The 10,078-nt window shown below is 36.0% G+C and overlaps 1 protein-coding gene, 1 long non-coding RNA gene and 1 other non-coding gene across 3 annotated transcripts; 1 reads left to right on the top strand and 2 right to left on the bottom strand.

Moving 5' to 3' along the window:
* Positions 1-255: 255 nt before the first annotated feature.
* Positions 256-6,401, bottom strand: ranbp1 (RAN binding protein 1). Its single transcript, XM_039658360.2, has 6 exons — positions 6,242-6,401; positions 4,828-4,964; positions 2,492-2,649; positions 2,282-2,410; positions 1,795-1,857; positions 256-1,549 (listed from the first exon to the last, which is right to left on the bottom strand). Exons 1-6 carry the CDS (start codon positions 6,254-6,256, stop codon positions 1,404-1,406), a joined length of 648 nt encoding a protein of 215 aa, XP_039514294.1. The 5' UTR covers positions 6,257-6,401; the 3' UTR covers positions 256-1,403.
* Positions 1,634-1,763, bottom strand: LOC120470482 (small nucleolar RNA SNORA77). Its single transcript, XR_005620545.1, has one exon. It is a non-coding gene; the product is annotated as a small nucleolar RNA SNORA77 (small nucleolar RNA).
* A 637-nt stretch (positions 6,402-7,038) lies between the features above and the next one.
* Positions 7,039-9,674, top strand: LOC120476228 (uncharacterized). The gene is made up of 5 exons (XR_016168370.1): positions 7,039-7,629; positions 7,721-7,830; positions 7,923-8,070; positions 8,832-8,917; positions 9,121-9,674. It is a non-coding gene; the product is annotated as an uncharacterized LOC120476228 (long non-coding RNA).
* The last annotated feature ends 404 nt before the right edge of the window (positions 9,675-10,078 follow it).

Raw genomic sequence — 10,078 nt, 5'->3', positions numbered from 1 at the left:
TTATGGTTAAAAAAAATCAAAAGCTTTCACTTCTGACCAATTGTGAATTTACTGATGTAAAAAAACATGTTGCAATATGAATATGACTTATTAGTTTTAAACACTAATTTGAACTGTTTTAAATTGTATAGTGCTATCAATTGAGTAGACAAAGACCTGCTCATGAACATCATCTCTAAATCATATGCTATTACACAAACTGAAAAATCACATTTGCCCCAATAAGCTTTTGAATGGAAGCCATAGACACTGATGTATGACAAAGCATCAGTCTTTAATTTGATTACAACCCTTTTACATGATGTATAATTAGTAACCACTATAAAATGTGAGATTTCAAGTCATTCATCACATGCCAAATGCAACTTAGGGACCCTTCTGCTTTTATTAAAAAAATACTCAAACTGGGAATGTGGAAAATGTGCGGTTCAAACACATCAAATTCCTAAAATGTACATTCAAAATAAAAATAAAAAGCAAAACAATGTCTAAGAGACCAAATTATTGTGCATGCAATCGTTGTATTACATAAGATAAACCTTAGACATGGCCTGTAAAACTTTATCAATGCTGTTTCTTGGAATTTAAGTTGTAACAACCCTCATGGAATGAAAACCGTATTTCATTAAATGATACAGTACCTACTTATCTCTTTTAAAAAGCACTTAATATGCATTATGACAACAGGTTCCAACTATTTAAAACCTCGCTGCTTTTTTCACACTCAAGTGATAAGAGTCAACCATTCTTTATTTTCTTGATTTCCAATTCAAACAGAAGAGGGTCACACTCATAATAGAAGGGTCATACTCCTAATAAAACGTCCTTCAGTTATTCAGAGCAGTCTTTTTTTTTTGACAGATGCAACCCTCCACAGAAAATGAATCATTTTAGTCATACAATAGTAAATTCAAGCCACAGAGAAGCCAAATGTCCCTCATGTGACTTTATTGTTAGGAAAAGTCAAAGATCGCAGATACTCATACTCCCTATCAACTCAAACAGCCCGCTCTCATATCAGACAGTGCTCATCTAGACGCTCACAATATAACTCTTTAAAGTACAAAAGAAAAACAACAAAAGAAGTTACCCAATGTGGGAATCAATCAATAGCACAAGCCTTGTATCATAGCATGTCGTGTGAATACACAAATACATGATGACTGACGACTGGTCCACAATGAATGAGAAAATGAAGGGCGATATGAGAGTTTGTGAATGGGACAAAAGCTCACAACATCTTGATGATTGAGAAATGGACGCATTAAGAGTGGCACCAAGGTCTTGTGAAGTCAAGAGGCCAAAAAGAAAAAAACAAAGTGTCCAATTTTTCAATTTCAGAGTCTGTTGTAGAAAAGGGGTAAATGGCAAGTGGAGCATCCGTATGAAGTGACGTTCCGGGCTCATTTCTTCTCCTCCTCCTCACCAGCCTTCTCTTTCTTCTCTTCCTTTACCTCCTCTTTCTTGTCCTCTGAACTCTTTGTCTTGTCATCTTTCACAGACAGCTCCTCCAGCTTCTCTGCCACTTTGTTAGGGCTGTTCATGTTACCTGTGAAACGAAATTAAAACAGTTAAGTCGAAGGCTCTTCAAAGACTACTCCAACTCAAGCCTTGCACAAATTTATTAAAGGAAAAAAATGTCTGAGAAGATACGGTCACCTCCCAAGTGAATGGCAAGGCAGTTTGTAACAATCTTCATGTTACTGTAGCAGACAGAAAAAGTCTAAGGCTGGATGTGTCAGTCTTAAACAGAGTGAGTCTGCGATAATCTGATAGAAAATGCTATCATCTTACCTTCTAGAAACTTTCTGGTCTCTTCTTTGCATTCATCAAACTTCATCTTGAACTTCTGTGCATCTGCAAGACATAGGAAACAAAGGGCAGTTATACTAATGATAAAATTAAGTCAGCAGGAAATGGAAATTTATCTTTATTATGAATGTATTATCCATGCACAAGTTTGTTTTGTTTTTTAATGACCCTGTAATCTTCTAGACAAAGGACATTTCTCTCTAGTGATGTTGCCGGACTTCTCCAGCTTAAACCACGCCCCATTATTAATCTACTACAAGCTTGCATTCAGATCTGCCTCTATCCAATCAACAAAAGATAGAATCAAGTCCCCACCAAATATGTTTGTTTCACTCGCATGCAAGTCACAATATGGAAGAAAAGTTATGTCGCTAGTATTGTTTCTTTCAGTATTTTGTAGGGCTTCAATTAGTTTTACTTAACAAGATCTCTGAGATTTGTTCTGGAGATCACGTTCATTTGTACTCACTCTCTGCATTAAGGAATCGAATAGCCAGCATCTCTGCTTTGGGTTTTTCATCTGCAAAGTCAGCATGTGTATTCCACACCCAGGCCCTGTCACTGCCTGCGTTGGGCTTCAGCTCCATCAACGGCATAACTAGAGCACAGAATTTCAGAATGAGTTAAAGCCAGCACATGATGGATAATTAACAGGAGGACAGATAACGATTACACTCACTGTTGTGGTTGGCACAGATTTTGAGGGTGCGGTCTCTCCTCATGAGAAGGCGGATGGTACCCTTCTCTTTGTGTCGCAGGAGTTTGACATCACCCGTCCCACGCTCCTTCCACTCGGGAGGGTCGTTCTCACTGGCAAAACGATACAGCTTTGCCCTCCTACAAAAACCATGTTGAAGATAAATGTCAGCAAAAATCAAAAATTAAGTTCTCACAGCCTTTTTTTTTTTTTTACACATATGATCATTCAATTTCTTTTTGGAAAAGCTGCAGCTGAAAAAATTAAAGCACTGTTTTTCACTTACATATTTTGTTGTATTTGTTCAATTTAAAAAATAAATATTTTTAATAATTGATTGTCGAGTCTATCAATTATTAAAAAAAACTTATCGATGGCCAATTAAAGGAGTAGTTAACTTTTTTTTTTAAACTTTTGCTGATAATTTACTCACCCCCATGTCATGCAAGATGTCCACGTCTTTCTTTCTTCAGTTGAAAAGAAATTAATGTTTTTGATGAAAACATTCCAGGATTTTCTCCATATGATGGACTTCATTGGGAACCAAACGGTTCAAAGTCCAAATGAGAGTTTCAGTGCAGCTTCAAAGGGCTTTAAACAACACCAGACGATGAACAAGTGTCTTATTAAGTACCCTTTGAGTCATGACTCGAAAAAAGATTTCGTTCATTTTGATGAACGAGTTCGAACAGGAGTCACAAACGCTCCTCACAGAACAGAGCAAGGCGAGCATTTGTGCTTGTAAAACTTAAGCTTTTTTATTTTATTTTTTTTAATTGACTGATCGTTTCGCTAGTTAAGACCCTTATTTATTGTCTGGTGTCATTTAAAGCCTTTTGAAGCTGCACTGAAACTCTCATTTGGATCTTGAACCGTTTGGTTCCCATTGAAGTCCATTATATGGAGAAAATCCTGGAATGTTTTCATCAAAAACCTTAATTTCTTTTCGACTGAAGAAAGAAAGACATGGACATCTTGGATGACATGGGGGTGAGTAAATTATCAGCAAAAGTTTTTTTTTTAAATTACTGAGATGTAATTATTATTATTGTTTTATTTAATAAAAGGAAGGAAATTCTTAAAAAGTAGGGCAGGAACATTCTGGTCAACTGAGTTCTTAATTTGTTTGGTTTTTTTTCTTAATTTGTCAATTACTTTTCCTGTTTCAGTTTTTTTTTTCCCACGGTATCGATTCAGTATCTAGGTATTTTTATCTGGTATCGTATCGAAGTCATTATTTTGGTACCGTGACAACACTAAATTTGAGGCGCGAGTTGGTGACAGTTGTATTAGACGTTATATTTGGTTATTAAATAAGTCCTTTAAATGATCAATCACATCGACTCATTTTACAATCCATTTGCACACCCGTCATGCTGTTAATTGATTATTAATTTAAATGACGATCGATGATAGGAATTTGTGTAAATTGACATGCCTAATATATACACATACAGTACCTTGTAAGGCTAATTTTTTAAAGTAAGCAAATAAGTTTAACTGTACTGCTCAGTGACTAGTAATAAAACTAATATGAAAAAGACTAGTAATAAAATTGTGAAAAAAATTCCTTCTTGAAAAAAAAAAATCGTGATATGATTTGCCATATCTACCACCCCTGCAATGAAAACCTTTTTAAAAAGGTACACAATGTAACTTTTAGCTCACTAGTGGTTAAGAAACAAAACTGCATACATTTTGCAGAAGAACATTGTTTTGTTGCGCTTTGGCTCTTAGCAACTGCGCATGAATGACCTTTCACAATAGATAATGCATTATACAACTACATATGGCAATTTATCTGTTCAATAAAATACTTTTACCTGTTGAGACACAAAATTGGCCAAGCAAATGTTGATTCTCATTTTATTACAAGCTGTGTCACATTATCTTTTTACCAGCAGACTCTCCTCTATCCTGCTTTTGTTTTAACAGGTAATTCCCCAGCAGTTCAAGATTGATTTTATGCTTTCCATGTCAACGTTTCTTCTCGCTCACTTCGACAACTAACCTATGCCACTCTCACACCACACAGGCGTCAAAAGTAGCCCGAAGGAACTTGTTTATGAGTATGACAAAACATGCTTCCCCAACACGTCTAATATATATATATATATATATATATATATATACACACACACACACAATTGTCATAGGCTTACCATAGTGACTCAGCGCAAGACAAAAACACATTTTGGAAGGATTGATGTTGTACTGACTCAATTTTGAATTCGAAAAAAAAAAAAAAAGCTCAAAACAACGTAAAGGTACGTTGTACCTTTAAATCTGAACCTGCTTAGTATTGGGTAGAGACTTACATCTTGAAAAGTTCCTCCTCATCCTCTTCTAGGGTCTTAACATCCTGCTCAGGTAGGGAGACGATGGGCTCAAATTGAGGGTCATGGTTGGAGTCCTCTGCATTTTCTGGAGTTGCTTCATGATCATCTTGTGCCTCCTGGAGGGGAAATTAATAACAGCAGCTTTTGTAAATCAAACATCAAGAAACAAATATGCCAATGACCTAGTGGTGCAGCTGGTCATGACCCAGGATTAGATCCCTTTTTGTTTTTTGAGAATAACACAAATTTACTATGGCATTTGTTCTGCTGAGCTTCACACTGGCCTGATCCCGGCTGAGGGGATCCTGCTTCCACATTACTCATCAGTTCAGTGGAGTGAAAAGCTGTAGGATTTGGAGGGATCATTCTTTAGAGTTTGGCCTATTGTCTCCAAATTTGCTGCTGCAACCAAACCTACACCCACTGGTGCTGAGCCCTGAACTTAAACTCACATGCTGGAATTCATGCTCTTGCTATCCACTAACATTAAATAACCATCCTAACATCCACGAGGGCCTTTTAGCTTGAATTATTCAAAAGCTTCCTACAAACTCTTGCAGGAGATCTTCAACACACGTGAAGCTTTAAACTGGTTCAACCCTTCCTAGTTAAGTTTCTTCAGTCAGCATTTTAATAATACTTATAATAATAAGTTAATTTAGCTAAACAGTTTACTTCACTCAATATCAGGTATTTATGTCTACACTAAAGGGCTAGTTATATCAGTTTTTCAGAAGTGAACATTCAGTTAGCACCCAGGCTAGCCGAAGCTAATAAGCGGCCTAAAGGTGTTTAAGTTAAGTGTTTGAAACTCAGTCTCAACTCATTGTTTTGACACAACTGAGCAAATACAGTTAAAACACTCAAATGAACCCGGAAGCTGCTAATAAACCGGCTTTGAGTTCTAACTTCACATGTGCGGCAGGTTAGCGATGCTAACACACACAAGCTAGCTAACAGTGTCTTAGCATGGCAGCTTTCAATTCAAATTATGAGCAGTATTTCATTGGAACATGCCGTGGATACTTCTATTACGTAAATGAAAACAATTATTATATTGTCTATTATGTTTAAGTAAGTGACGAACACAAATGCACATATTATTATCATTTTAAGAGGTTACCGTACTGCTGCTATTAACAGTGTAGCGTGGTTTTAAATAAACAAACGACTTTGACAGCGAATAATTACAGGATATTACGAACATAAAGTAGAAAAGTGCGATTTTAACGTCTAGTGTTTAAGCGTGCGACGTAGGTAGATGAAAAAAACAAGTGTTTTCGCTCTCTGTTAAAAAGGACCCGAATAAAACATGTATCGTCAACTAAACATCCGAAATAACCATCTCTCGCGGTCCGAAAGGGACAGAAGAAAATGATGATGTTACACTTACCTTTGGGTCCGACATTGTTTTAGCAGATGTTTGAAGATTTAGGAGAGTTTCTGTCCGCTTTGACCAGTGCGAGCTCGTGAGATTTCACTCCGATACTTTCGCGCGCGCCTAACCGGAGAAGAGACGGTGACGTCAGCGCAATGCGCGACGTCAACGCGTGCTTCGACTACGCACAATATAATTCTGAAGCTCCAGACCCAGTTGATGCGAATAGATGTTGTTATTGTGTTGTTTGTTTCTTTATAATTGTATCAAGTAAGCTACATATGCCTTGATTTTCTTGGCTTTGGCATTGAGAAGCTTTTCCTTTCTAACAAGAAGATGATAGGTGATTACATTTAACATCCATGATGATCACACTGTAAAGTTGTATGGTCCTGGGATTTTCCTTCATCGTCCTGCAGAGTACCTGCAAATGCACATTTAGAGCCCTGCAATGCAGTGGCTTTGACATTTATTATAGAAGAGTGAAACTACAGTATGTTAACCTCAGAGTTCTGACATTTCTGTCTGATCATGTGACTATTTGGCATAATTAAATTGATCTATTCCTGAAATTACTATTGTGTGAATAATACAGGAGAATGTGGACACTGTTACATTGTGCTTAAAACAGGTTACAGGTGCTTTAAAACCACTGACATTTTATATTTCATATTTCATATTTCATTCATATATAAGTAACATAGTAGCCTACACTGATATTTTTAAATCAAGGCACATGTGAGGATGGATTACTGGGGGTCAAGCAAATGTGGGTTCCAACAAGTAACCAAATTGAACCTTTCTGCATACACACTTAGAAAAAAAGGTACAGTGAAGGTACAATTATGTTCCTATGGGTACAAAATATATAACTGTACCTTTAAAGGTCCACAATAGGTCCTTAGGGTACAATTATGTTCCCAAAACGACTTATAAAGGTACAACTTTTTAGGTTTGAGTGTGGAAGGTCCATTTTTGTACCTTTTCCTTTTTTTACAGTTGAGGTCCAAATAGAGTAACTTGTCTGTTTATTTTTTATTTTTTATTAATTAACATTAAAACACCATATTAAACATGAAATAATTATGCTTGTTTGTTGTAAAGTAGCCAGTTGCCTATATTTTTTGTTAAAAAACTTTATCAAATTATTATTATTATTTTGTACTGTTGCATAAAAACGGAAATTAAATGTTTTAATTAAATTTCAAATAAAGACCACGATGAACGACAACAAAACATATTCAAAACTTATTTTTTTGCTTAAGCAGACGTTACGGTTGTTGTCGCTTTAAGAAAATTTCCCGCTTGACTCATTCGGTGCGGACCGGTAGTAACCTGTTCTTCTGACAACTTCAGACACGATTTTCCAGCGTCCGAACATTTTTGGAGGACACCGTTTTCAGGTAAATGCGAGATGATGTTTTTATTCTTCTTTGTTCGCGTATGACGGAAGTTCTGTTCATTTTGTCTAATATTATGTCCCTTTGCTTAAAGCTCGCGAATACTGGCTGTGGTATGTTTCTGACCGGTAGTAACCTGTTCTTCTGACAACTTCAGACACGATTTTCCAGCGTCCGAACATTTGTGGAGGACACCGTTTTCAGGTAAATGCGAGATGATGTTTTTATTCTTCTTTGTTCGCGTATGACGGCAAGTTCTGTTCATTTTGTCTAATATTATGTCCCTCTGCTTAAAGCTCGCGAATACTGGCTGTGGTATGTTTCTGACCGATTGGGAAGAGCCCTCAGAAGTAGCAATGGAGTTGGCGAGAGTGTCGTTCAATTAGCAGGAGCTATTGCAGTTTGGGATATAATTACCTGAAGAGGAAAAAAAAAAAATTGAGGGTGAGTAAGTTATGTTAGTTGTGTCACATGTTGAGATGTTTTTCTTTCTTTTTTTCATCTTTAATCCAAGTTAGGCTTCTACTTAACGGCCTTTATCGACTAAACTTTCAAACCTTGTAACGTAGTTGTAGGCTGAGTCTCGTCTCATACCTATTAAAAAAACTGTGGCAAACATTATTTGCAGGACTAGCCATTGTAAGTAATGTTAGTGGTTATCTCAGTTTATGCATTTTGAGACCGTTGGGATTTCGACATATCGTGGCTTAAAAGCATTGGTAACGTTAACGCTCCGACTGATATTCCGTTAACGTTACACACGGCCATCAAACGGAAAATCAATTGATTACTAAGTAAAATGGACAACACAGAAGCGGTAAGAATATTTTATTGCATTGTTACAAACACAATTTATGATATAATAAATTATTAAAATTACTTAGATTTTAAAATTCCACGTCATCATCCAAAATAAATTACTTATTTTAAGTATTATGCAAATAGGTCGTTTTTTTTATTCACATTATCCACAAACAAAAATAACATTGATACCAAAGGGATAATTCACCCTAATATGAAAATTTCTGTTGTTGATTATTCATCCTCATGTCGTTCCAAATCTGTACGACTTTTGTTCATCTTTGTAACACAACTGGAGATATTTTTTTAATAAAGTCTGAGAGCTTTCTGTCCCTCCATTGACTGCTACTTAACTAGAGACTGAGGTAGTAATATGTCAATATCATGTCATATCTTTGTTTCAGGAATGGATTACAAATCAGATTCAGCACTTCTCATGTTGACAGCCTTGTTCAGAGAGAAGCTTGAACTCTTCATTGTGCTTGGGGAGGTGCGCATATTTCTGTCTATGACTTGAATGTCTATCATTAATGCATTTTATAATTCTTGAAATATATTTACTGCCAACATACAAATTGGGTGAATAATAATCATCTTACTCCTTATGCATGTAGATTATTTGTCATCAGTTAACTTGTATGATTATAAAATTTGATTGAGATAAAATCTAATTTGTGCTTTTGTCTTTTAAAGTGAAGTCATCGGAGTTGAAGTCTTCAGAGTTGCAGTCATCGGAGTTGATGGGATAGAGATCTGCCGGGCTAGTGGTGTGGATGAAGGGGCTCTTTCTGCATTTTGTGTGTTTTGTCTTCGATTTGACAATAACTTGTGGTCCTAATGACTGTCAGAGACTTTTCAAAGTACAATTCCTGTCATGTTTACCAAAAGGATAAACACACAATGTTACAACGGACTACTACTGATGTTCCTCTTCCTTTGTTTGAAGACGCCGAGGAAGAATCTGATAATAGTGTTGCATTTTCTGCCCCCCAAACATGGAGCTGTTTCAGCAATTTAGAGAGAACAGTACTTTTAATTATAACAATTCCTCATTTGTAAGGATTCTTAAGGTGTTACGGTTAAAAACTTTTTCATAACTCATATTTCCTGAGTAATGTCTAATGAGCTTTTCTGTGCAATTATCAATTAATTCTCTCGACTCACACCTGATGCTGTGACATCACATGTAATAATTCGTTGTAAAAGAAAGTTTCTTAATAAAATCTGTTAAATATGCATATCTGTAAGCCAGTTTATGTAATGTATATTTTTTGCTCCCCTTAGGTTCAAAACTTATTTGTCATTGGGTTGTACCCTGGGAATTATTTTAAGGTACAATTTTAAGGTACAATTTTGTGCTTTTATTGCAGTATGCACAATGGGGTACAAAATTGTCCCTTAAATGGTACAAAGTTATAAGGTACAATTTTGTACCTCATATTAAAGGTACAAAAGGGTACCCTCCAGGGTACCACCCCAGTGACAGCCACTTGTACCCTAAAAGGTACAGTTTTGTGCTTTTTTTTCTGACAGTGTACCATAGAAGCACATTTTCAGTTTGTATTGTAGCCTTTTGGATAGTCTTCTTTTTATTATGTAAAAGTAGACAACAAATAACATTTTTATTGTGTTTTTATTTTCAAACTTTAAA

This window comes from Pimephales promelas, chromosome 4 (assembly GCF_988280905.1).
Source record: "Pimephales promelas chromosome 4, fPimPro1.hap1.1, whole genome shotgun sequence".
Taxonomy (NCBI): Eukaryota; Metazoa; Chordata; class Actinopteri; order Cypriniformes; family Leuciscidae; genus Pimephales; species Pimephales promelas.
This window is presented reverse-complemented; position numbering and strand designations above follow the sequence as displayed.

What these genes read in the sequence shown, in the direction of transcription:
- ranbp1 (XM_039658360.2), bottom strand. An exon ending in TCGATTCCTTAATGCAGAGA is followed by an intron (nt 1,858 to 2,281) that starts GTGAGTACAAAT and finishes TATGTCTTGCAG; the next exon opens with ATGCACAGAAGTTCAAGATG. An exon ending in GACCAGAAAGTTTCTAGAAG is followed by an intron (nt 1,550 to 1,794) that starts GTAAGATGATAG and finishes TTCGTTTCACAG; the next exon opens with GTAACATGAACAGCCCTAAC.